The sequence below is a fragment of the Phodopus roborovskii genome, unplaced genomic scaffold (assembly GCF_943737965.1).
Source record: "Phodopus roborovskii unplaced genomic scaffold, PHOROB, whole genome shotgun sequence".
In the NCBI taxonomy this organism is placed as follows: domain Eukaryota; kingdom Metazoa; phylum Chordata; class Mammalia; order Rodentia; family Cricetidae; genus Phodopus; species Phodopus roborovskii.
In genome coordinates, this window is record NW_026126511.1 from 56346852 (window position 1) to 56374152 (window position 27301).

Sequence of the window (27301 nt, forward strand, 5' to 3'; positions counted from 1 at the left end):
GGACAAATAGAAAGATTTTTTATTTCAAAAATACTTTTAGACCATACAAAATAGCCTAGTTTAATAAAATAAACCTATTTAATTCACAAATGCAGTAAATTCACAAACCCTATTGCTTTTTTATTATATTTATTTATTTACTTTGAGAAAGGTCTTGCTATATCCCCGACCAATAACTCCTGTGCTGGCACTGGAGTTTTTGTTAAGGTAGCTTATGGCTTTTGGGGGAGTATTTTCACCCCAAATGGTATAACTTCTATAACTTCATTCAAATGTGCATGCATGAGTGTGTGTAAAATAATGTATCTTCCTACAGTCTTTTAAAACATCCTTTCAATTGGTAATACAATCCCTATACTGAAGGTCCAGGGACTAGATTATTGTGGAAACAGGAGAAGGAAGATTGTTAAGAATCAGTTCAGATATCAGTTATGAAATAGTGTCTTCTATACATGAGGGGAAAGCTGCACCCATAGCATTTCAACAATGAGGTTACTAAACAAGACCTGTAAGTGACAGCACCAGTTGGCATGCCAGCACGGATGCAAAAATCTCACAAGGCTCTACTCCTAGACAAAGAGCTACAGGCAATTAATGGCTGCTAAGAGACAGAGAATCAGTCTTTTCTAGGAACAAGCCCCCTTATAGGTTATCCAAACCCAAGCAGTCAGACAGACAGGCAGAGAGACAGACAGACAGACACACACCAACACTAAGTAGACTTGGCAGGCTGTATTCATGTGTGTAACAATAAACTAAACAAGAGGTCATGAATTTGAGAGGGAGTTGGTAGAGGGAGAGTAGAAATTATGTAAATACGGTACTCAATTATGAAGTTCTCAAAACATTTTAATTAAAAATGTTAAAGTGTTAAATTAACATTATATTTACAAAAATATGGAAGAAAAAATTCCTGTTCTAATTGATTACAAGGTTAGAAGCTTCCACTCATCATCCGGACAACCTGCAAGTGTGGTGCTATACTGGAGATGGCAGGTTCTGAAGTAACAAGCCTGGGTGTATGTACCCTTTCAGAGCTGTGTGGCCATCGACAAGATGCATTATCCCTGTGGTCAGACTCCACAGACAGTAGCATCTTTATCGTGGTATTTATTTTACTTACATGTGTATTAAGTGTTTTGCCTGCATACATGCCTATGCACCACTTGTATGCGTACTATCATTAAAGGCCTGAAGGAGGTGCTGGATCCCATGGAACGGGAATTACAAACAATTGTGAGCCAACATGTGGGTCCCTGGTAGAATAACCAGTGCTCTTAAATGCTATGGCATTCTTCAGGCCCCATCATAGTATTTTGTGATTCACACAAGGACATAAGGTTTTTATATGGGCTAATTCATATAAAGCAATGAGAAGTCAATGATGAGCCTGCTGTTTTATCAGATGTCTAAATTGATCAGTCACACATCACAAACTTAATCTGAAAAGCCTTTAATCTATTCTGAAGTTAGTACTAACAGTTTGTAGATACTAGTGGTTGGAAGCAGCTTTCCTCGTCTTGTCTTGAGTCTACAAGGTAGTAAGAAACACTCACAAGTAAGTACCATCCCTACCCCTTCCTACCACTGTTTGACTAACTTGTAGGAGAAAGACATTTTGAATTTGCCATGAATCCTGTGAATTTCCTGTTTAAAGTTGCAGCTCCTAAGAAATTTAAACATACAGAAGAATTGTTTTAAATCTTAGGGATTGGGGACTTAGCTCAGAGGGAGAGCACTTTGACTAGCAAGGTCCTGGGTTTGGTCCTCATTGGGGAGCGGGGAGCATTGAGGTGGGGGACAAAAATCCAAAACTCTTAAAAGAACATATACTTACCCACTGAAGGTAAAAATCAGTAGGGCTATTTATATGGCAAACCATGACTGAAACTTCGGTCATCTCTTCAGGCAAAATGGGTGGATGATAGCATAAAGTTGTATTTTTTTCACTGTGACTTCTTGGTGATTGTGACCTAAACCTAATTAAAAGCATAATAAGCAAAGCCATTCTTAAGAAGGTTTTTGGCTTGTACAAATACTGACTTATTTACCAAAGGTATACCATTTTCAATGTCTTTCTTCTAACTTCTTCTAATTTCTTGGCATGTTTTCCACTTTTCAGCCAGGATGAATAGGAGCTCAGTAATTAAAGCATCTTGGAGCTGGAACTGGTCAAAGGCATCTCACTACTCAGGTGAGGCCAGCTAAATCTCTGGGGCCCTTCCTAGTCTTAATGCTCTGCCTTTCTGGAGTTGTCTAGTCACACAGGACAGCGACTTAGAATCTTCTGCTGTCTGAATTTTGGTTTATGTGAAGCAAATAGGAAAAGCGGGTGCTAGGTATCTATGTTATATTCAGACATTAAGTACAAATTAGTGATCATGAACCCATCCCAAATGCTAAATAATTTAAGTCAGGAACAGCTAAATCACAATCTTGGAACTCTAATAGCTTCTTATGAAGCTAACAAACTCAAAGTATGTTTAGTATCTATACATATTTTCTGTTTTTTTAATCTACCGTGTGTGTGTGTGTGTGTGTGTGTGTGTGTGTGTGTGTGTGTGTGTAAGATATATGGAAAATTAAAGGTGTTCACAGAGCACAGGTGAGATCAGAGAACAACATCAGGTGTAGGTCTTAGCCTTCCACCTTGTCTGACACAGGATCTCCATTCTCCTGCTGTGTAGGTCAGGCTAGCTGGCCCATGAGCTTCCAGGGCTTCTCCTGCCTCTACCTCTCTCCCATCTCTCCACAGGAGTGCTGAGAGTAGATGCTTGTGCTGTGTGTCCAGAGGTGTTTTCATGTGGGTCTGGGATTAGAATTCAGTCTCTCAAGTTTGTGTGGCAAGTACTTTTACCCACTGAATCATTTCATCAGTCTTCTATTTGAATTTGCTTTAATTTCTTGAATTTCTTAAACCAAATGAATGCAATTTTTACAAATAACTACACCTAGATAACACAATAGTGATGTTTTGAAACCACCAAAGTTCAGTTTAAAGCTCACAATAACTTTTTTGGATTTATTTTATGTGTATGAATGTTTTATCTGTAAGCATATATATACACCACATGCATGCGTGGTTCCCTCAGGAACCAGAAGAGTCTGATCCCTTGGAACTGGAGATACAGATGGTTGTGAGCCACCAAGTGGGTCCCTAGAACTGAACCAGGGTCCTCTGTAAAAACAGCATATGCTCTTAACCACTGAGCCACTTCTCTGGTATGAGCCCATGATCTTTATCATCATCATCACCACCATCATCATCACTATTTGAGCCAGAGGCTCAGGTAGCCAATCCTGGCTTTGAACTTGCTACGCAGATAAGGATGATACTGTATTTCTGATCTTCCCTGCCTTTCCTCCTGAATACTAGGATTATCAGAATGTGCCTCTGTGCCTGGTTCACACAGTGCTAGGGATTGAATCCACGGCTTTGTGCATGTTAGGCAGACACAGGAGAGCTACTTGTCTAGGCCAGATTCCCTTATGTTTAAAACCCTTCTTTTCCTATTTATAGCTATAATCTTAAAAAAAGATTTACTTTTATGTTTCTGAGTATTCTGCCTGCAGCTATGTATATGTACCATGTGTGTATCTGTTGTCTGAGGACAGCAGGAGGCCCTGGAACTGGAGTTACGGACGATTGTGAGCTGCCTTGTGGGTGCTGGGAACCAAATTCAGTGTATTCTATAAGAGCAACTACTGCTCTTAACTGCTGAGCCATCTCTCAAGCCATTATAACTTCAATCTTAAGGAATATTTACGTTTTTAACAAGTTACGTTTTTAACAAGTTACTTACCTTGCTAGTTCCATAAAAACCAATGCATCTCTGAGAGACACAGGCATATCACTGCTGATTTTATTTGTTGGTGGTTTCTGCAGATCTACAATAAGCACCTCATCATCCTCTCCAAAAACTTTCATTAAAACAGCCTTGTTATTTACCATTTTCAAAAATTCTACTTTTGCCTCCTTTTCCCAGCCTTCACTCTACAGGAAAAAAAATTCCAAAGTAGATAGTTATTCCAGTTTGGTCTAATGTTCCAGTGCTGGGTGTAGCTTTGCACCAGCCCACCTGCAACTTTAAATTAAATAAAGACCCTTAACCGATACACTGAGAAACCCCTTCTTGAAAAACCAAAACAAACAAAAATCCATTCATTCATTCTTTCATTCATTCATTTTGCTCAACACTGTTGAATAGTTGAATACCTACTATATGGTAGAAGAGGAGCTGCTATGTGTTGGGAATACATTGATGAACAAAGGCATAGATGTCTGCTTTCATAGACCTCATAACAGAAGAACTGCCTCACATATACTTTTATAGTCAATTCTATTCTCCTAGAATTTCTCAGCGAAAAAGATTCACAAATAATTCCAAACAAAATGCTACACGAGCCATGAATAAAATATAGAAAAGGAGGGGAAAATGTCTAGAAATATACAGTGTCCCTTTTGCTAACTGGTATCTTTCTTCAAAATTGACTCTAAAATATAGTGTTTTACTTGGGTATTTCATTATGTTCATATAAACTTTCTTGAACTCAAATTTTCATTAAAACATTTTCAGCTATGGAAGCAGAGGCTTACTGCACAAATAGTAAGCAGAATGTGTTTATGAAGATTAACTGGTTCTTACAGACTAGCTCAGCAATTTCACTGGTAACAACTAAAACCCCAATAGCCTTTGAGGGAGAATCACTTCCCACCCCACTTACTGAATTGTATGGAACGACATCTTTCAAGGAACACAGGTGTGCTAAAGGTGGGATGTCTTTCAACAGTTCTTCACTATATGGTTCAGACTTCTTTAGAAGCAGACAGAAGTCATTTAGTGTAATATGCTGTTCACCAACATGTTCTGGTAGCATATGTGTGTCACCAACTCTGGGGAGAAGTAATATTGAGAATAATGTTTCACTGGGTGTGGTCAGATTTGCCTTTAATCTCAGTACACAGGAGGTAGAAGCAGAGGCAGATGAGTCTCTGCTGGTTTGAGACCAACCTGGGTCTGTATAGTGAGCTCCAGGTCAGCCAGTGCTACACAGTAAGACCCTGCCTCAAGAAAGATAAGTAAAAAAAATACTGTTTCAATCTTTCAACATCTTTGTTCCTTTACAAAGTATGTACTTCTAATGATAACTACTTGAAGTTAAATCTTGCAGAAATGTATATCCTAAAGTAATACTTTTTATTAATAATTTTATTATTTAATTATTTAGCATAAACTATTTTACTATACAGAATTAAATCTTGATTACCTTTATTTCAATTTATTCAATTTAAACTTAAGGAGAATGACACACCTTCTCATATATATGTATATATATTCCTACTTATAAAACTGTGAGCATTAAATAAAGTAACCATGCTATAGACAATAGTGGTTCTCACTACAAAACCATTTCAATTTCTTTTCATAAGACCTAGGAAAAGAGTTTTGAATACCTATAGTGAGTTAGCATGACTCTTAAACATCCTTTAATGAATTTATAGCAGTAAGATTAACAATGTAGCAAATCACTTGCAGTTAACTATTAATACTTTAGAAACATCAGTATATTATCCCTTGCTCTGAGACAAGATAAGATATGCATCCAGAGCATATAAAAGAGCTCTTTTTCAAGTTCCTCTTTCAATAATACTGATAAAGGACAATATTTAGCTTACTTTGTAAGATAAATATACAGCAAAATAATAAAGCAGAGCCTTGAAGTGAACAATCGTAACTCTGTTCCTTCCTTCCATCCTTTCTTCCTTTAATCCCCTTTCCCATAATTGTTTCTAAGCAGGCCAAGAATATAAAATAGTCACAAAGATTCATACCCTGTGATGATCAGGACTTCAGAATTTCCAAAATCTACCATGAATATCTGTATTAGTGAAATTTCACAGACTGAAAATTTTGTTGGACTACAAGGTTTTCTAATATTTTTAGTTTTTGTTGGAATTATTTCAGTGATAATTCCTCGACACCACATTCTATTCTCAATACTGTTGACAAATATTCTTGCACCTAAATAGCAGGAGAGACAAATCATTAGCATTTATAAAAAAGACATCAATTAAAGCTCTAACTTACAAACATGTATCTTAGTTTTTCAACTAAGAAATCTTAATTCATTGATTTACTAAATTATATAGAACTGCCAAGTATGGTATATCAGAGGTGTCATTTTACCAAACAAAGCAAAACAAACTGCTAGGATCAAGGCTTTTCTAACTTTCCTTGGGTTTTCCCTCAAGCAAAAATAAGGTCTACCTCCCCAAAGTTTCTTTATCTAAGAGAACTTCCAAATACTAGGGTTGTCTCAAAGTCCTAGCAATATTTAAAAAGACAGAAAAGATTAATCATCAGAAAGAAGAAGACAGTAAAAATCCATCACATAGCATAGATAGGCTTTTCATCTGTTCTGAGGTCAGCTCTCAGAAACTGCCTGAAGGGCTTTATTTGCACAAGACACGCTGTATTTATAATAATTTACTGTTGGCTCTGGCTGCTTTCTTTTCCACCCTGGTTCTTAAGAACTGGTTAAGCTTCAACCCTCTAGCCTTTTTTTTTTTTTTTTTTTTGTAGGTCTATGTACACTAATATATTTATTCTTCTTTTTTCTTGTAAATCTGTCTTGTTATAGAACTTTGGCTATGGTCTTGATGGCAGGAAGGAAGGGGTTAACTTCTTGTGTATCCCAACAGTTCAGAAAGAGGCTACAAGTCTAGCTCAAGACAAAGTGAGATAGGAGAAACAAGGTAAGCTGGAACCCATTCTCTTAACAGTCCTTCATTCTGAAAATACTTAGAGAAACTGTCATTAACTCTGTAATTTAAAAAGCAACTCACTTTATAATGGAGCTGTTACATTCTAAACATGTGTCAAGATTTGATTTTAATATTTAGCTAACTTACCTACATAATTTATGTTAAATAATTCCAAAACTTTTATGTGAAAAGAAAAAAAAACTTTTACCAAGTCTATGTAGGCTGGCCAAATATTATAGTATTTAAACAACGTTAATAGTATAATCTGGAAGAATTTTTACCTAGCTCCAAAATGTCTGAAGGATCAAGGTGCAAGCACTTATTGCAAACTTGCTTCATCTTCTTCTCCAATACTGTTGCATCCTTAATTTGTGAATATTTCCGCACATAGAAGTTGCAAGGATGTATTACATGGCTTACAAAAACTAACTCTGGACAACCTGGGCAAGAATCCACATTTAAAGCACATTATTAAAACATAACCATAAAAGGTGAGCAAATGTAATTTCCTAAAAACAAACAACAAAGATAAACAAAACAAAAGCTATCTTGTACAAATGAGTTTCTAAAAAAAAAAAAAATTACACCCCAGGAAAGAGTCTAAACCCCAAATCTCCAACAAAACAACTTTATCACTTGCATGTGACTCGAGTTGTAGAGGAAAATCAATTCAAGATCTAGTAAATAGGCCAGCAATATAAAAGAGGAAAAAAGAAAAAAATACAGAAAAAATTTTGCAAAGATATTTTGATTCTTACAAAGAACCAGAAGGAAAGAATCAATTAATCAAATAAACACAGTATGGGCTGGATAAAATGGTCAAGTGGGTAAGAGTACTTGCTGCTGCTCTTATAGAGGCGAAGAGTTCAGCTTCCAGCACCCACATGAGGTATGGCTTACAACCACCTGTAACCCCACCTCCAAGAGATGTGGTGCCTTATCCTGGCCTCTGAGGAGGTACACACATATGAACATACACACACAGATATACATATAAAAAGTAATCTTTAAAATACATGGTAGAAAACACTACCAATAGACAAGACTAAATGAAAGTAAAAATATCAAGGTTGGAGGACAAATTCAGATAATAATATATGAAGAAACAAAAAATAAGCGGCATAACCAAAGCTTTTAAGAACTCTGGACTATGTCCAAGAGAACCGAAGATCCACAGAGCATAACAAGGGGCTAAGAAGAGCTGAAGGCAAAAACAAACTATCCAATAACAGTATAGCAGAAAAAAAAACTCTGCATGATATATCATAGTCAAGACATTCAAAATACAAAGCAAAGAGCATATATTAAAAAGTTGTAAGGGGGAAGCACAAGCTCACCAACTAATGCAAACACAGAATAACATCAGATCTTTATCAGTAACCCTAAAGTCAGGACAGCATGAAATGGTATGCCAAATTCTGAAAGGAAACAACTGCCAATCAAGTTGGCTAAGTCAAACAAAGCTTCTACTAAAATTTATGGAGAGATATAAAGACATTAAAAAAAAAGCAAAATCTGAGGCATCAAGAGTACTGCAGAAGTTACTTAGAGAAATACTATACACAGAGGAGTAAGGAAGAATCTTAATCACAATAAAGAACAAATTTCATGAGAAAATGAGATAAACACAGGGAATCTAGAAAAGGTCCATCATGTCCAACACAAAAAAGCAACAGGCCCTAGATACTAATAAGAGAAAGGAAAAGAATAAACAGTAACTCAATCAATAAGAAAAGCAACTCAAACCCTGAATAACAGCACACCCCTCTCAAAAATGACCTTAAATGCAAATACCCTTGTGGTGGTTTGAATGAGAATGCCCCCATACGCTCATATACTTGAATATTCTGTCCTCAGTTGGTGGAACTGTTTGGGAAGGATTAGGAGGTGTGGCCCTGTTGAAGGAGGTGCGTCTCTTGGGGTGGAATTTGAGATTTTAAAAGCCCATGTTATTTCCTTTGTGCTCTCTGTGTCTCATGGCTGTGTCTCAAGATGTGAGATACCATCTACTTCTCCAATGTCATACCTGCCTGCTGCCATGCTTTCTGCCATCATGATCAAGGACTCTAACCTCTGAAACTGTAAGCCCCAAATAAACTCATTTATAAGTTAAGTTTTGTTGGCCATGATGTCTTATCACAACAATAGAAAAGTAATTAAGACAGGCTTCAAGTAACCACTTAAAAGACAAATTAGCTAACTGGATTACAAAACATATGACTATTGTGTTGTATAAAAAAGCATATTACTGATAAAAGACTAAGAGTCAAAGGAGTAAAAATTAAATTGGCATAGCTATTCTGGTATCTGGTAGATATGAAGACAAAATTACCTAAAAGATAAAGGCCACTACACAGCAATAAAAGGAACAATTCATCAAGAGCTCTAACAATTGTAAATATATGTATACGGATTGTTGGTGCTTCTACGTTCATAAAACAAACATTAAAGGGCACAGGAAATCAGGTGGGTACTGATATAATAATAGTGGATAACTTAAACATCCTTTCATTTAAACTAAAAATCAACAAAGAAACAAGAGTTAAATTATCTCAGGCATCAGTTAGACCTATCATTATCTATAGAATATTCAATATATATTTTTCTCAGCATCCCATGGAACCTTCCATACAATAGACAAGTAGCCTATACAAGATACAAAAAGATTGAAGAAATTCCTTGTGTTTTATCAGATCACAGTAGACCAAAACTAGAAAACAACATGAGACATAGAAAAAAAAAACTATACAAATACCTGGAATCTTAACTCTAGATTAACTGATGGCACCCAAAGAAATGGAGAAGTAAATTTTAGAAATGAGGGAATAAATTAAAAATTTCCTAGACTAAAAGTTGAGTGTGGTAGTATGTACCTTTAGTCCCTGTACTCAGGAGGCAGAGACAAGCTGACCTCCATGAGCTCCAAAACAACCTGGTCTACATGGTGAGTTCCAGGTTAGTCAGAGTTACACAGTGAAAGTCTGTCTCAAAACAAAATTCTTAGAATCAAATGAAAAACAGTATCACAATTTATTAGGATGTCTAGAATACAACTAAGGCAGTTCTACGAGCTAGTTTATAGCTACTGAGTATTCATTCACATTAAAAATGAGTGACCATGCATGGTGACACATACTTGTAATTTCAGAACTTGGGAGATATAGGCAAGACGATTAGGAGATCAAGATTACCCTCACTTATATAGTGAGTTTGAGGCTACTTTGGACTATATAAGATCCTGTATCAACTCCTCTACAACCCAAAATTAGAGTGAGTTCAAATAAATAACTTAAGATGTACTTCAAGGTCTCAGAATAACAAAAGCATGACAAATTCTGCAGACAGAAAAATAATAAAAATTCAGCACAGAAATTAATGAAGACTAAATTAATACACAGAATCAAGGAATTGGTTCTCTAAGAAGATAAATAAAATCAACAATTCTAACTAATCTAACCAAAAGAGAGGATTGTAAACTAATAAAATTAGAAATAAAAGAGGGATGTTGTGGTCTGAATGAAAATGACTCCCATAGACCTATAGGAAGTGTCATTTGGGGTGGACTTTGAGATCTCAGATGCTCAAACCAGGCCCAGTGTCTTATTCTTTTCCTGCTGTCCACCAACCTGGATGTAGAATTCTAAGCTCCAGTACCATGTCTGCCTGCAAACCACCATGCTTCTCACCATGATGACAATTGACTAAACATCTGAAATGTAAGCAAGGATCCAATTAAATGCTTTTGTTTATAAGAGTTGCCATGGTGATGGTGTCTCTTCATAGCATCAGAAATCCTAATGCAGATGAAATGACAGATTCCAGTGAAATCCAGAGGATTTCTATAGAATATCTTGAAATGCATATTCTTAAAAAAAAGAAAGAAAAACACAACAACTGGAAATCATGTGACTTCTGTCCTTAAGTCCATTTATGTGTGTTGTATTAAATTTACCAGTATGTAACTGGCGATGTCCTTCTGTATATATATTTCTCTTATTGGTTGATGAATAAAACACTGTTTGGCCAATAGCCAGGCAGGAAGGATAGGCGGGGCTACAAGGGGAAGGAGTGAGGAAAGAGGGAGACTGCAGGGAGACACCATATAGCTGAAGAAGGAATAACAGGTAAGATTAAGACCACATGGAAACACTTAAGATTAATAGAATAGGTTAATAATTAAGAGAGAGCTAGCCAGTAAGAAGCCCTAGCCAATGGTCAACAATTTAATAATTAATATGTCTCTGTGTGCTTATCTGGGGCTGAATTGGCTGTGGGACCAGGCTGGAAAGAAACTCCAGCAACAAAGATGTATATATGTTGGCCCAACCGTGAATCCCTGGTGTGAAGCCAGCTTGCTTATGGCATATGATCTTCTTTTTTATTATTTTATTCTTCTCACATATTTTATATCCCAACCACAGTTTCTCTTCCCACCCCTCCCCCTAGACTGTTCCTAGGCCTCCAAGGGACATCAACTAAGAATAGCATAATATGCTATAATACCAAACATATACTATCATATCCAGGCTGGATGAGGTGACCCAGTAGGAGGAGTAAAGGGGTCCTATAAGCAGGTGTAAAAGTCAGAGACAGCCTATGCCCCCATTGTTAGGAATTCCACAAGAACACCAAGCTACTCAGTTATAACATATATGCAGAGGATCCAGGTCAGAACCCCTACAGGCTCCCTGATCTCTGTGATGCCCCATGAGTTTCAGTTTATTCTATGGGCTGTGTTCTTGTGGTGCCCTGTCCCATCTGATTCCTCCCATCCTCCTTCCCTCTCCTCTGCAAGATGTTTAGCTGTAGAACTCTGCATCTACTCCCATTAGTTGATGGATGAAGAAAGTTCAAATCACAATAAAAGCGTTGAAAAGGTTAGAAAGAAGAGGAACAAATTTTAACACAATAAAGGTCATATATAGCCAACATTATATGAAATGGAAAGAGCTGAATTTTTTTTCTAAAATTAGGAACATGATTTTGTGCTCTTTGAAGTTTCAGCTATATGACTAAGAGGAAAAAAAAGGATATAGAGAAGGAAATAAGTCAAGCCATAAAAATCATCGGCATTCTACACACCAATAATGAACCTGCTTATAAAGAAATCAGAAATTCATAATAGCTTTAAAATTACCTAGGAATAAACTTAACAAGTAAGACTCTACAATTACAAATTTAGAATACTAAGGGAAAAAGACAATTGAGTATGAAAAGACTTCCTAAGAACATGTTTTGACAGAATTTTTGTTAAAATGGCCCTATTATATAGAACTAACACATGATCCACATTACCATCCCTGGGTAATATACTCAAATAAATGCAAGCCAACATAACTTGAACTTCTATGTGTACTATTCACAATGAGCAAGTTATGGAATTATCCTAGGTATACTAATTGATGAGTGAATAAATGTGTCTTTATCTAGTATGGAACATTTTTTCAGCATAAAAAATTTCAGCAGGAAAATGGATGCAAGTTAATATTAATCTAAAAGATTGTGTGTATGTGTGTGCATGTGTGTACATGCATCTGCATGCCTCTGTGTGTGTGTGTGTGTGTGTGTGTGTGTGTGTGTGTGTGTGTGTGTAATGCATGAAAATAGAAGCAAAATGCATTCTGAGGAAATGAAGGAGGGTATCAGGGTATCAAAAGGGAAAGAAGGAAGAAAGGAGTGGGTGGAGAAATAAATAATGGTCAAAGCATATGATATATGAAAATGTTTTATGAAACACATCACAATGTAGAATGAACATATGCCAATATAATATTATTAAACATGATATACAGATTTATGATAGCTAATCTTAACTGTCAACCTGATGAGATTTAGAACGACCCAGGAGATAAACCTCTAGGCATGGCTGTGAGGGCACCTCCCAGAGTGTTTAACAGAGAGAAGACTCACCATGACTGTGAGGGTGGCACCATTCTGTAAGCTGGGGTCCTGGGTTGAATAAGAAGGAAAGTGTGTAGAGCACTAAGCATCCATTTCTTTCTGCTTTCTGACTTCAGATGTAACATGACCAGCTGCTTCATATTCCTGCTACCATGTCTTGCCTTCCATGATACATGGGACCCTCATGAGCTAAAATAAACCTTTTCCTTAAGTTGCTTTTGTCAAATATTTTGAAAAAGCAATATAAAAAGTAACTAACACAGAAACTGGCTCAGAGAATTGGGGGGATGTTATGCTAAATCTGACCATGTGCTTCACAGACTTTGGGAATTGGCTTGTGAAGAATAAGGAAGACTATGGATGTTAGGATCAAGAAGCCCTAGAATGTTAGTGGATTATTCTGGTGGGAGTGTTGAGACCAGAATGCTGACAGAAAGGCAGATAGTAAAGATTGAGCTCAGAAGGGTTCAGAGGGTGAAAAAGGGTTCTCTTGTGGACTAGGCTGCAGACCCTTTCTTATGGCAAAGAATCTGGTTATATACTGCCTATGTCATAAAAACCAGAGTAAGATTGTACACAAAGCAATGAAGTAATTCTTTTGGTGGAGGAATTTCAAGACAACACAGCATTTAACTATGTTCTGCTTATTTTCCACTGTTCTTACTCAATCTATTATGAAAAAGCAGAAGGACGTGAAAACATGCAGCTTGATGAGGACAGGAGTAGAGGCAAATCTAAAGTCACTGTTAATAAGGGAATACTATAATTATTAAAGACGTAGGTACAATTAAAAAGGAAACACACTCTTTGTTCTAGGACAGTAGAACAGTACCTTGAGTGTAAAACACCACTCATTGAAGGCTCTAGCTTTTAAAGAAAAAAAGGGTCAGGGAATAGGGTAGGTGGACTATAGGTCTTCACCTCTCCCTGTGTTCCTCCAGATCCAATCTCCCAGTTCACCCAGACCTTCTGGGATAACCTCTCTACCCCTACCCCTATTTCAGAGAGACTAAAGAAGCAGGTCCTGGTGGAACCCTCTGTTCTCCTCTTTCCTGTGAACCCCTTCAGGCTCCTTAGCCTATCCTCATTCCTATGTATCAGTTCCCAATAACCAGAAACACATTTTATCTGAAACCCCCAGTGGCCACACCCACCAGGTCTACAGAAAATTTCCTACCAGGCAACACCATAGACATTATACTCTCCAAAAATTTAGAGGAATCAAAACCCAAGGAATAAAATACCCGCCCAACAAAGACAAAACCAGATTATCAGCACCCAGACCTATAATCAATTCCAATCCCAGATACTTAGATGGAAGTATAAAAACAAAATCATTAACAGCCAGGACAAAATGGATCCACTAGAGCCCAGCAATGCTACTGCAGAAGACACTGAGTATTCTAGCATAGCTGAAGCACAAGAAAAAGACCTTAAAACCTCCCGTGTAGCCAGGCTGTGGTAGCACATTCCTTTAATCCCAGCACTTGGGAGGCAGAGGCAGGTAGATTTTTATGAGCTCAAGACCAGCCTGGTCTACAAGAGCTAGTTCCAGGACAGGCTCCAAAGCCACAGAGAAACCCTGTCTTGAAAAAAACAAAAACAAAACAAATGGTATTGGGCCTTAAAGAAGAAATGAATCTCCAAAAAAGAAATCCAGGAAAACACAAACAGTAGAAGAAACTAAATAAAACTATTTAAGACCTAAGAATGGTAATAGAATCAATAAAGAATATCCAAACTTGAAGCACTCTAAAAATGAAAAACTTACAAATTTGAATAGGAACCACAGAGCCAAGTTTCACCAAAAGAACAAAAGAATTGGAAGAGAGAATCTCAGGCATTGAAGATATGATAGAAAAATGGATACATTGGTTAAAAAAAAATGTTAAATCTAAAAATCTCCTGACACAAGTATGCAGGAAATCTGGGACACCAAAAAAGATAAACATAATAATAATAGGAATAGTGGAATAAGAAACATATCTCAAAGTCCTAGAAAATATTTTCAACAAAATCACAGTAGAATTTCCTAACCTAAAGGAGATGCCTATAAAGGTACAAGACTCACACAGAATACAAAAAAAAAAAAAAAAAAAAAAAAAAAAAAAAAAGCACCCTCACCACATAATAATCAAAATACTAAATGTACAGAACAAAGAAAGAATATTAAAAGCTGCAAGGGGAAAAGATCAACTAGGCAAATCAATTAAAAATTAAAATTACACCTGACTTCTTTATGGAGACTCTGAAACACAGAAGGATCTGGACAGATGTGCTGCAGACTCTAAGAAACCATAGCACAGATGCCAGCCCAACAAAACTTTCAAACACTATAGATGGAAAAAATAAGACATTCTATGATAAGGCCAAATTTAATCAATATTTATTTACAAACCAGCCCTACAGAAGGTACCAGAAGGAAAACTCCAAAATAAGGTTAACTATAATTGTAAAAACGCAGGGAATAAATAATCTCATATCAGCAAAATCAAAAGAAGGGAAACACACACACACATACACACACATGCACACACACACCCTGCACCACCGTTACCACCACCACCAACAACAACAAAGAAACAGGAATCAACATTCACTAGTCATTGATATTTCTCAATATCAACGGTCTCAATTCCCCAATAAAAAGACACAGACTAATGGATTCAAAACCAGGATCCATCCTTCTGCTGCATCTAATCTATTACAAGCTCCAGGTGCTGGGCATGGTGCTACAGCATTTGGTGTTTGCCCCACATGGTTTTAGTCTTGTATCAATCCAATATTTCCTTACTATATGCCTTAGTCTGATTTCTGTTTCTGTGATAAACCTCACAGAAGAGTTTATTTCATCTCACAGTTTACAATCCATCATAGAGGGTAGTCAGAATAGGAACTCTAGGCTAGAAACTGGAAGCAGAAATAAAAACAAACTCTATGGGGAACACAGCTTACTGGTCTGTTTTCCATGGCTCTCTCCATTTGCTTTTCATATAACCTAGAACTACTTGTTCACAGTAACAACCAGGCTGGGCTGGGCTTGGCTCTCTGCATTAATCATTATGAAAATGCCCCACAGACTTGCCCACAAGCCAATCTGATAGAGGCATTTTCTCAATTTAGTTTCCCTCTCCTGGATGAGTCTTGCTCAAGATAAGCTGACCAAACAAAAACAAAAGAACTAACCACCACAATATGCTCATGTCCCTTACTTTTAGAATAGGAATGCTTGCATTGTGACTAATGTGTATTGAAAGTATTTGCCTTTTTAATATACTCAGTCTCACAGTATTAATACACTCCCTGGAATCCCAGAAGAAAATGAACTTTTGAACAGTGTTGGGGATGTTAAATACTAACATTGACTTTTACAGTGAACTAATTGCATTGTGAGATGAGCATAGTAGTTTAGAGGCCAATGGTGGTATTTTGTCAAATTGACAGATGGTGGTTAATCTTGTGATGGTTAATCTTGAAAATCACTGACAGGATTTAGAGCCACTGAGAAGACAAACCTCTGGGTATTTCTCAGTGTAGTTCCAAGAGGTTTAACTGAGGAGGGAAGACAAACCTTAAATATGAGTGGTACCATTCCAGGGCTGGATTTAAATAAAAGGAGAAAGTGAGCACAGCAAATGCAGAATGCAACCACAGGCAGGACGAAACCAGCCACCTCAGATTTCTGCTGTCATGCCTTCTACATCATCACAGAATGTATCTTAACCATAGCCTAAATAAATATTTAAGTTGCTTTAATCAGGTATTTTGTCATAGTATTAAGAAAAGTAATTAATACAAGATTCAGTGCAATATATACTCAATGAAATCACTCCACTTGGAGGAAAATGGATGGAATTGGAAATTATGTCAAGTAAAATAGGCAGATTCAGGAAGACAAACTGTATATTTTCTCTTATTTTTGAAACCTCTGTGTCTTCGTCTGAGTGTGTAGAGGTCAAGATGGTGGAGGGGAGTAAGAGCTTGGAAAGAAGAAACAAGGGAGGAAGAGAGAAAGTAGTAGAACTCGTGACATGGAAGCAGAAGAGGGACAACTGAGAAGGGGAAGGAAACAAGCAAGAGGCAGGAGGGGAAACACGAGAACTAAGTTTACTGACACATATGCATGAGAATGTCATACAGAAACCTAATACTTTGCCTCATAGTTTTTATTAAAAAACACTATGTAACTAGAGGTTATAGTGGTAAGAAACACAATCAATTTTAAAGTACTTTTTCAGGTAGTAAAAACTTGTTAAAAGTTAAAAGGAAAATAGATTTAGGTGGTAAAATGCTCTTTGTGTACCCTACATATCAGGAAAGAGCTAACATACATCAACCAATACCACTCCTCAAGCATGGACAGTTGTTAGCATACCCGCTTTTGATCCAACAGAAGCAGATGGCTCTTTCTGAGGAGGCATTTTCTGGTATCCAGGAGTGTCCATAGGATCATCTGTGAAGCATGCTTTATCAAAATAAAAAAGGCAACTTTAGTAATTTTTACAGTGACCAGACACTAGTGTCTAAATGGCTGTGATTAAATTGATAAGATACTAGGATGTCAAGATTTCTGTCTCTTTCTTTCTTTCTTTCTTTCTTTCTTTCTTTCTTTTTTTTTTTTTTTCCTTTTTTGGTTTTTTCGAGATGGGGTTTCTCTGTGTAACAGCCCTGACTGTCCTGGAACTCACTCTATAGACCAGGCTAATCTCAAACTCATAGAAATCCACCTGCTTCTGCCTCCACAATGCTGGAATTAAAGGTGTGCATCACCACCACCCAGCTGGAAAGATTTCTTAAAAGTAATGACAGGTAATCACAAGTTATTCAAACATCAATGATGATAATTTAGAGGAAAATAATGTCCCTTTTTGGGATTTAAATATTCATTCTGAGTCTCTGTTGAGAAGCCTACACTTTCTCGAGTGGGCACTACTGTCATTTTTAAAAATGTCTCTCATTTTCCATTTCTGTTTCTCTCTTCTCTGTGTGTAAAATTCTATTAAAATATTAAAATATATTCCATTTAAAAGACTTCTGCAAAGTCAACCAATAAAACAGAAAATGGTGTTAAAATTGTCAAAAGATGGTTTATGTAAAATAACATATTATAGCATTCCACTACCATAAGAATGGACAGAATACTAATACTGTAAGTCTAATCAAACAACATATTATTTAATAATGATGTGTCAGGCTTTGATGATCCCTCATGGGAGGTCTCACCCTTCCTGGGGAGTATATGGAGGTGGGATGGGGGATTGGTGTGGAGCACAGGAGAATGGGAAGGAGGGGGAACTGGGATAGATATATAAAATAAGATTGTTTTTAATTTAAATAAAATTTATTTAAAATATTTTTTATATTTAATTAATATTTAACTGTTATATCATGATATCCATAACAGTGTAGCTCCAGATTAAATCTCAGAAAAGATTTAAGAGGGGTTCTTAATTTAAGAACAGAATAATAACAATGCATTCACAAATTCCATCTATCATTTATTTCCATCATATGTACCAGGCTTAAATATATACCATGGAAATATCAAATTCCCCAAGTAAATAAAATATTAAAGTTGCATCTCAGAAGTTTTCTTTTTTTCCTTAGATTTTAAATTTTTACTTTATTTTTATGTGAATTGGTATTTTGCCTGTGTGTATTTATGTGCACTACATGGTAGGTGCCTGGTGCCTGATGAGCTCAGAAAAGGGTATTCAATCCTTTGGAACTGGAGTTACAGATGTTTGTAAGTCACCATGTGTGTGCTAGGAACCAAATCCAGGTTCTCTTGTCCTCTGCAAGAGTAATAAGGCTTTTAATTGCTAAGGCAACTCTTCAGAACCCAAATCTGTCTGTCTGATTGTTTTTGGTTGTTTGAAACAGCATCTCACAGTATAGCCCTACCTTGCCTGGCCTGGGCTCACTATGTATACCAGGCTAGCCTAAAATTTACAGAGATCTGCCTGCCTCTGCTTTCTGACTGCTGGAATTAAAGGCCTTTTGCCAACACAGCCTTCAAAAAACAAACCAGGCAGGTGACTCATGCCAGTAACCCCAGCACTGAAGTCAATAAAGGAGGAAGACTGCTTTAAATAGGAGCCTAGCCTGGACTGCATTGTGAATTCTAGGCCAGACTGCATTACAGTATGAGAGCACTCTAGAACCCCCAAATCCAACATAAATTAAAAGAACCAAAAATTTTCCAATTTTGGAATATGTGAAGGTAGGTGTATGGAATCAGTAGATTCTAACTTATGATGAGGCTATAAGGTACACATTAGAACAGTGTGTGTCTGTTAAGACATGAATAAAAGACAATGATTTTTTTTTAACTATGGATAACAAATCCTTCCATTTTTATTTTTACTCACATTCTAGGTTTTCCTCAATAATTTCTTCAATTATCACATCAGGACTAGATCCCAGTTGAGGCAGTACAGCAATAGTCTTGGGAGATGTCACTACAGCCACCTCTTTCTGTGGCTGCTTGCTTTTCCCTTCTAAATGCTTGTCAGGGGTCTCTGGTTGCAAAGGAGGTGCAGGTACTTCACCAGCCAGGACAGCTGCATCTACCCTTTTCTTGTCTACTGATGAGTATCCATCACAACAAAGTTCCTTTTTTTTATTAAATTTCTTTTGGACATTCTGTCCAGCTTCATTTTCTTGAGGGTAGCATCTGTTAAAAAATACACAGCAGGACCACTTTAATCCTTTCCCATTTGATAGCTGATACATAACACATACCAAAAGATCAATTCATAAACAGCTTCATTAGTGCAGAAATATGCCATACAATTCAATGACTTTTGGTAACTTTAAAGAGCTGCATAATCTTGCCACAATCTAATTTTAGAACACCATAATTGTCCCTAAAGAAACTCTCTTACCCATTTCAAACTCCCAAAGAAACTGCCAAGTCAAAGCCCCAAGCAACCCTTGGGATTGATTGATCTGTTTTGTTGGTATTGTTTGAGGCAGGGTCTCTCTAAGTGGTTCAGGTTGGCTTGGGATTTGCCTGGTCTCTAAGTCATGGTCTTTCTGCCTCAGCCTACCAAATTCTGAGCTTATGGGTGTGTGTCAGCACACTTGGCTAGCTTTAGGGTTTTAAAGAGTCAAGAAGACTTTTGTACAATCACTAAAAAATGGAGGGAAACTTCAGTTATATCACAATAATCTGATTCTAATATTATAGGTTTTCCAAAGAAGTCATTTTGATTTGGCTTAAGGGTTTCATTTAAATTACATTAAGATTATTTCTTACTTTAATTTGTCATCTTAAAGATAAGTATAGAAAAGAATGTGAGTACAAATCTTAAGATGCTTCTACCAGGCTCATAGTTAACATTACCTGAATCTTCTGGGTATGGTATATTAATTTAGCTTGTGTGTGTGTGCTGATTCGTGCGTACACGCACAGACATGTGTGGATGCTAGAGATTTATATCTGGTATCTGCTCTCCATCTTATTTATTTGTTGAGACAAGATTTCTCACAGAACGTGAATCCAGAAGTTCCAAGGACTGTCCACAGTGCCCAACTTTTTATATAACTCAGGTTTTGCATGGTGAGCCTGCAAAACAGCATTTCACTGACTAAGCTACGCTACCTCCTCAGCCATACTTCCTATTTTTCTGCCTTCTCTTCATATCCAGACACCTTTAGGCTATCAAATTTATAATTAGAAATTTTAAAATGCAAGAGAATGAATTCATAAAAATTATACTTTAGTTATCTCATGATGGATTTTATTTCTTCACAAAATACTAGTGATTCAATTTCCAAATAGTGAAAGGCAACTGAATTAACACATTCATCTGCCCCTTTCAACAGAAGATATACATTTGACACTAGAGAAAATTAATCTAAGTTGAACAGAGGGCTCTTCTGAAAGGCCTGTGTGTATAAACAATCTTGTATAGTAAAGACCTTTCCATAGTTATTTTCATTAGACCTTACTCAACTTTTAGGTTAATCAGCTCTGGTCTCATAATCTCTTCTTATACAATACTGCATTTTTTTGTTTGCCTTCATTCTCTCTCCATGCACCATCTAAGTCTTATCTATTTATTTTTCAGGTCACCCTTGACCTTTGGAATACCTGATTCCTCAGGTAAACCTGTCATTTAATAATTAGGACATACAGCTTATAGAACTTAGTTTCAGAAAATTTTAAATTTAACTCAGAGTAGCCACTTAAAATTAACACAAGATTAGCAAAGACTTTTATAAAGAGGCAAAAAGGTTTTAACCTTAGAAATTTGATAATAATTATATTCAAGTTCTAAAATTATCTAGAAGAACATACTGCCTGAAAAGGTTGCTAATTATCCATGGAAGCCCCCAAAGCTAAACCAAGGCACTATCTATAGGAAGACTGGTACCCTGTGTTCCTCTAGCAAGGCCTTCCTATGACAAGATAATAGGCTATCTCAGACTGATGTCATCTCTACTAGTTTCCTTTCTTGTTGCTGTGATAAACACTCTGACCAAAGGCAACTTGAGGAGAAAAGGAGTTTTTGGCCTTTACTTCCAGGTCACAGTCTATTACTGAGGGAAGTCAGGGCAACCCAAGCAGAGTTTGAAGCACAAACCTGCTTGCTAGCCTGCTTATAGGCTCATTCTTAACTATCTTTTTCATACAACCCAGGACCACTGGACTAGAAATGGTGAAACCTAGTGGGCTGGCTCCTACTACATCCATTAATAATCAAGGCAGTGCCTCACAGACATGCCCTCAGACCACACAGGCAATGTGGAGTCTCCTCTCAGATGACTCTAGATTGTGTCAAGCTGACAACAAGACTACCCAAGACACTAATTATTATGCCAAACAAAGTTGTAAACAACCAAACTCTTGATAATTTGGTTCCTCACTTCTGTATGGGTATTTAAAAAAGAGACCAAGATAAATAACCTAAATCAAGTCCAAGATCTTGCCTTAAACTTTAGCACATTTACTCAAGTGTCCCCAACCTTTCTCCTTAGATGGCCAATAAATAGAAAACACTATCCCCCTTCTCAATTTATTTTTGTTTCTGTAATCCTAAGTGTGTGTGAAACAGTTTTTCTTTATTTCCTTCTTTTGAGACAGATTATTGCATTATGTAGCTCTGGCTGGCCTGGAACTTTAGGTAGATCAAGCTGGCCTTAGACTCACGTAGTTCTGCTTGCCTCTGTTACCTTAGTCCTGTGATTAAAAGTACACACACCTAGCCAGAGTTAATTTTTTAAAATGTAATCTAGGGGAGCTGGAGAGATGGTTCTGCAGTTAAGAGCACCTACTAACTCTTGCAGAGGACCTTTGCTCAGGTAGCTCACAGTCATCTGTAACTCTAGTTCCAGAAGATCAGATGCCCTCTTCTGGCCTCCACAGGCACCTGCACTCATATGCACACACACAGAAGCACACATAAAAATAAAGAAAATAGTGAAAAAATAAAAATGCAATCTAACTGTTGTTGTTTTCATGTTTAAAATCCTGAGTGGTCTTTATCTTCCAACAGAATGGTTAGTGACAGCAGAAATGTGCTGAACTATGAGTGCTATGATTTGAGAGTTGGCTTTAAAACTCATTAAAACAATCTTCATGCTGGTGGTACTGAGATGCTGCTGAAACGATCTCCATGCCGACAGTACCAAGACTCTATTCCCTTGACTGGCATTATATGTTACATTATTTTTTCACATTTGCTTATTATCTGTACTTGTGTGCATGAGTTCATGTACCACAGCATGTAAAAATGTGTGGGAGTGCACATACCATAGTATGTGTGGAGGTCAGAGAAAACTTATGGGAATTAGTTGTCTCCTACTATGTGCATTCTGGGGAATTGAACTCAAGACATCAGATTTGGTGGAAGCACCTTTACTGGTTAGGCCATCTTGCTAGACTTTGAGTTGTCCTTTTTAAAATGAATGGAGACACCAGGTGTGATGAGGCATAATGAGGGAGGCTGAAGCAGAGGCAATCACTGCAAACTCAGAGCCAGCCTGGTCTACACAATAAATTCAAGGCCAGTTTAGGTTACATACAAATATCTGTAACAAAAAAAAAAAAAAAAATAACAAAATGGAAAGAACTATCTTGATCCCTTGATTGTTCTGTCAAAGGATGCTACAACATTTATCCCTATTCTATCCATTCCATTTCTTATACCCTGTGAAGCCAGGGATACTGAAGGTATCCAACCTTCCTTGCACTAAGGTTTGAATCTAGTGCCATATGCATGCTGTTAGTTGCCATCTTGGAAGCAGAGACCAGGATTCTCATCAGACAATGAACTTGTCAGTGCCCTGATTTTGAATTTTCCAGCCTCTAGCCTGAGGAAACAAATTTTTATTCAGGAATGTTGTTATAGCAACATGACTATACTAAGACATGTGACAACTAAGTGATCTGGCTTATAAAACCAAAGAAGTTAATTTGTCATTTTATTTAGTCTCAATTAACTTGTGCTTAATTTAAGTAACACCTTGTTGGTAGTTATACTGAACAACAAGTAAATAAAAAGTAAAGTTTAAATGCTGTGGCACAACAGCACTGTCTTTAGATTTAGCTTCTATATGCACACAGGGATACACAGAATGGAACTGTAGCAGGTTTTCTAATGCAGCATGCTAGTTTACTGCCTATATGGTGCTCAGACACCTACTTCCATTTGTTCTCCTTTCTATCTGCCACAGGTAAGTGAAAATAAAACCCCTTTCCAAAAATTCTCTATTGTCCAAGAAGAAATAATTATTCTACTCCTTTGCAACAGCTCTACTGTCTACATCTACTACTACAACCATTAAAGCTTCTAACTTTTTATTTCTATTTTATGCAATGTAATTTATTTATCTCACTATCTTATAGAATGTTGGTGGTCTAGCACAAAAATCAGTGTTCAATGCTTGTTAACTGAATGATTCAAAGAGCTTCAACACATAAATCACTAATACTAATCACTCCCAGGTCTTTTAAAAAGCACTACAAACAGAAATTAACTATAGAAATGCAGCTTTTTAGATAATTTTTTAGCTCTTAAATTAAATTAGACATTCACTTGTCTCTTAAAGGACTTAGGCACTGCCAAATACTAACAGTATTTTGCCATTTTTTAAAAAACACTTACTTTGCTGAATCCTCAAATTCAATGTTTCCCATACTGTTGAACATGCAGATAATCTCGCTGCAATTGATATTCAACCTAAAAAATTTAGTACATAAATAAATATTCTCATAAATAGTACATAAATAAATATTCTCATAAATTTACTACTTCTCTATACAATAATTCATTTAAATAATTTATCACAAATTACAATTATTTTAATTTGGTTGTTACTTTAGGAAGCATGTATGAACCAAAATTTCAAATTAAAACCATTTGCTATTTAATAACTCTTGGTATGGTGATGGGAGATGTCATTCTGTAAATATGTTTCTCTTATCGGTTAATGAATAAAGCACTGTTAGCCAATAGGAAAGGAAGATAGGCAGGACAAGGAGACAAGGAGGAGAGAGGAAGTAGTAGTAAGGTTCCAAGATGGAGGACCTACAGGGTAGGATGCTGGTCTCTCTCTCCGGTAAGATGAGACCATGTGGAAGTACTTAGATTAATAGGAATGGGTTAATAATTAAGACAGAGCCAGCCGATAAGAAACTAGTAACTTGCCAACAGAATTATATCTAATACAGAGTCTGTGTGTGTTAATTGGGGCTGGTGTGACGGTGGGACCAGACCAGGGAAAAACCTACTTGTAACAGTATGGTGTCCTAAATCATGATTTACTCACCTGGGGGGGTTCCTTGGAATTATGGAATTAACTTGTGACAATTCACTTTCAAATGTTAACTTCAAGGTCCGGATAATCTGGAATCAAGAGAGAAGTATCCTTTATGTGTGAACTTCCTTGAACACATAGCATATCCTTAGATCTAATCTTAGAAACTGTACTGTCCATCAATGTGATCAAATCAGTCACAAGGCGTTACTACATCTATCCTTACTGGAATTAATATATAACTTAATTAAATATTTAAAATATTAAGTCACTAGTTCCACTATAAATTCATGAAAGGAAAATAACCTAATTTTTTTTATGACTCTTATTGGTCCTCAAGTGTTTTAGAACTCTTGTATAGCCTGAATCTTAAGTGTCCTCTAAAGAACCCTAGATTGGTGCTATCAAAAGTGACAGGAAGCACCAGGCGTTGGTGGCACACACCTTTAGTCAACACCTGGGAGGCAGAGGCAGGCTGATTTCTTTGCGTTCAAAGCCAGCCTGGTCTACAGAGTGAGTGCCAGGACACGCTCCAGAGAAATACAGAGAAATCCCTGTCTCAAAAAACCAAAATCAAAACCAACCAAACAAACAAAAAAAAGTGACAGGAACTTTTAAGAGGCAAGGACTAACATGAGGTTTTAGGTCACTGGTAGAATGTCACTGAAAAGGAACAGTCAGATCCCAACCTTGTCTTCTCTTTTCCTTCCTGGCCATGAGATACATGGTTTTGTTAGTTATACTTCCCTACATGATGTACACTAGACACGCAAAACAAAGGAGCCAAACCTTTCTTTTTAAAGTTGATTATATCAGGTATTTATCATAGTGGTGGAAATTGAAGTGACACAAACATTCACCTCATTGCCATACTACTTTGCCTTCAGATTATGTGTTCTAAACAGTAAAAATATTAAAAGGCTAAATGAATGGAACAGAATGTATATTAGAATTCTAATGCTGCCCAGTATGGTGGTGCTTGCCTTTAATAGCAGCACTCAGGTGGCAGAGACAGGGAGATCTCTTTGAGTTGGAGGGTGCTCTGGTTTACACAGTAAGTTCCAGAACAGTCAGAGCTACATAGGAAGACAATGTGTTAAAAACAAAACAAAATAGAATTCAACATGTAAGAACTATCAATTTCTAGCAAAGATAGTCCCTTAGTATTAAATATATGTGTATGCATTTCAATATTCCAAAAGCAGCATGCATTCAGTTGAAAGCATAATTTGATTTTTTATTTTTTGCCTTTGTGGTCTGATCCTTTCCTACTTTCCTACAATGTTGGACAGTGTCAGAGAATCACAGGGTCCTAAGAATAAGCAATGGACTTCTACAGCACATTGCTGTTGTTATTTGGCAGGTTATCTGTATTAAAAACATTTTTGGTTTATGATATTTTCAATTTGTAATAGGTTTATTAGACTGTAATACCATCACAAGTCAAGGAGTACCTGTAGAGTTTAGTGTAATTTGAAAAAGAAACTCTTCTTGAGTCCCACATACCAATTCCATGTTCTGAAGTATGTAAAGTAAGCTACCACATAACTAATTCACCCAGCACATTAAAATTACCTGCGTCAGATCACAGTAGGTCCTCAGAGAAGGTGCTGATTTGAGTTCTTTTGCTATCTTCATAGCTGCATCCAAATCATTTTTTTTCTCCTCAATGTAGCTTTTAACTGTTGCTAACTTTGATAAATAGTCATCTGTACGTCTTACAAGTTCTTCACACAAGGTCTTTTTCCTTCATTTAAGACAAAGTTATTTTATGATAGTTTACTAACATTTATGTAAAGGTAAATTTATGATTGCATAGTATTCCTAATTTCACCCAGTGATGAGTTTAACTAAAACAATACAATAATTCCACTGATGAATTTAAATAATATGGTTAAAAGAAACATGCTCTGTAAAGCTGTATTAGCATCTGTAAAGCTAATTTTATTAGTTGATAAGTTTAAAATATAACATGGCTAAATGATGCATTCAATTAAATTGAAATAAAATACAATTGAAATCCATGTGTAAATAAAGAACAAAGGGGCTGAGAGAGGTGGCTCAGCAGTTAACTTACTGCTCTTGCAAAGGACTTGAGCTTAGCTCCTGGCACCCAAGTCAGGGAGCTTACAACCACCCATCACTCCAGGTCCAGGGAGTCTGATGCCCCATTTTGGCCTCTGTGATCACCAACATTCACATGCACATGTTCTCACACAGTAAAAACTAATTAAAATATAAAATTAAAAACTAAAATAATTGAGACTAGAGTGATGACTTGGTGGTTGAGATAATTAGTACTGCTCTTGTGAAGACCTGGGTTCAGTTCCCAACACCCACCTGTGGCTTACAACTGACTCTAATTCCAGTACCAAGGCATCTGATGCCCTCTCCTCACCTCCCATGGGGCACTAGGCACACATGTGGTACATATACATACATGCAATCAAAACAGTCACACACTTAATAAATCTTAAAAAAATAATGTGACGCATTAGTCTTAAAAAGAAAAAATATTTTAAAAGACAGTTATGTCATAGACATGAAGGAGACTTTAAAGCATTATATCTAACTAGGAAAAATTCTGCCTGTATCTTTCCTGTAGTCTTTTGTGCCCTTACAAAGACATAGATGTACTCACTTTTTGCAAAGGTTTAACATTACCATAGGTACACAGCCCAGAATATAATGAAATTTTTAAAAAGCACCAAACCAGAAGTTAAATACCAATTAAAAATAATATTCACCGAGCATTGATGGCACCTTTAGTTCCCAGCACTCAAGAGGCAGAGGCTGGTGGATCTCTGTGAGTTCAAGGCCAGCCTGGTCTACAGAGCAAGTTCTAGGACAGCCTCCAAAGCTACACAG

General features: G+C 36.7%; 1 protein-coding gene across 1 annotated transcript in view; it reads right to left on the reverse strand.

The window, feature by feature from the left end:
* The window catches only part of Rnf17 (ring finger protein 17), a 108849-nt gene that overhangs the window by 51635 nt on the left and 29913 nt on the right, over positions 1 to 27301 (reverse strand). Inside the window, exons 7-16 of the mRNA XM_051195628.1 lie at positions 26009 to 26180; positions 24446 to 24522; positions 23782 to 23856; positions 19039 to 19343; positions 17043 to 17132; positions 7048 to 7206; positions 5834 to 6023; positions 4726 to 4894; positions 3804 to 3994; positions 1838 to 1979 (exon numbers count right to left, since the gene is read on the reverse strand). Of these exons, the coding sequence (XP_051051585.1) occupies positions 1838 to 1979; positions 3804 to 3994; positions 4726 to 4894; positions 5834 to 6023; positions 7048 to 7206; positions 17043 to 17132; positions 19039 to 19343; positions 23782 to 23856; positions 24446 to 24522; positions 26009 to 26180 (1570 nt within the window). The remainder of the gene's footprint in view (positions 1 to 1837; positions 1980 to 3803; positions 3995 to 4725; positions 4895 to 5833; positions 6024 to 7047; positions 7207 to 17042; positions 17133 to 19038; positions 19344 to 23781; positions 23857 to 24445; positions 24523 to 26008; positions 26181 to 27301) is intronic.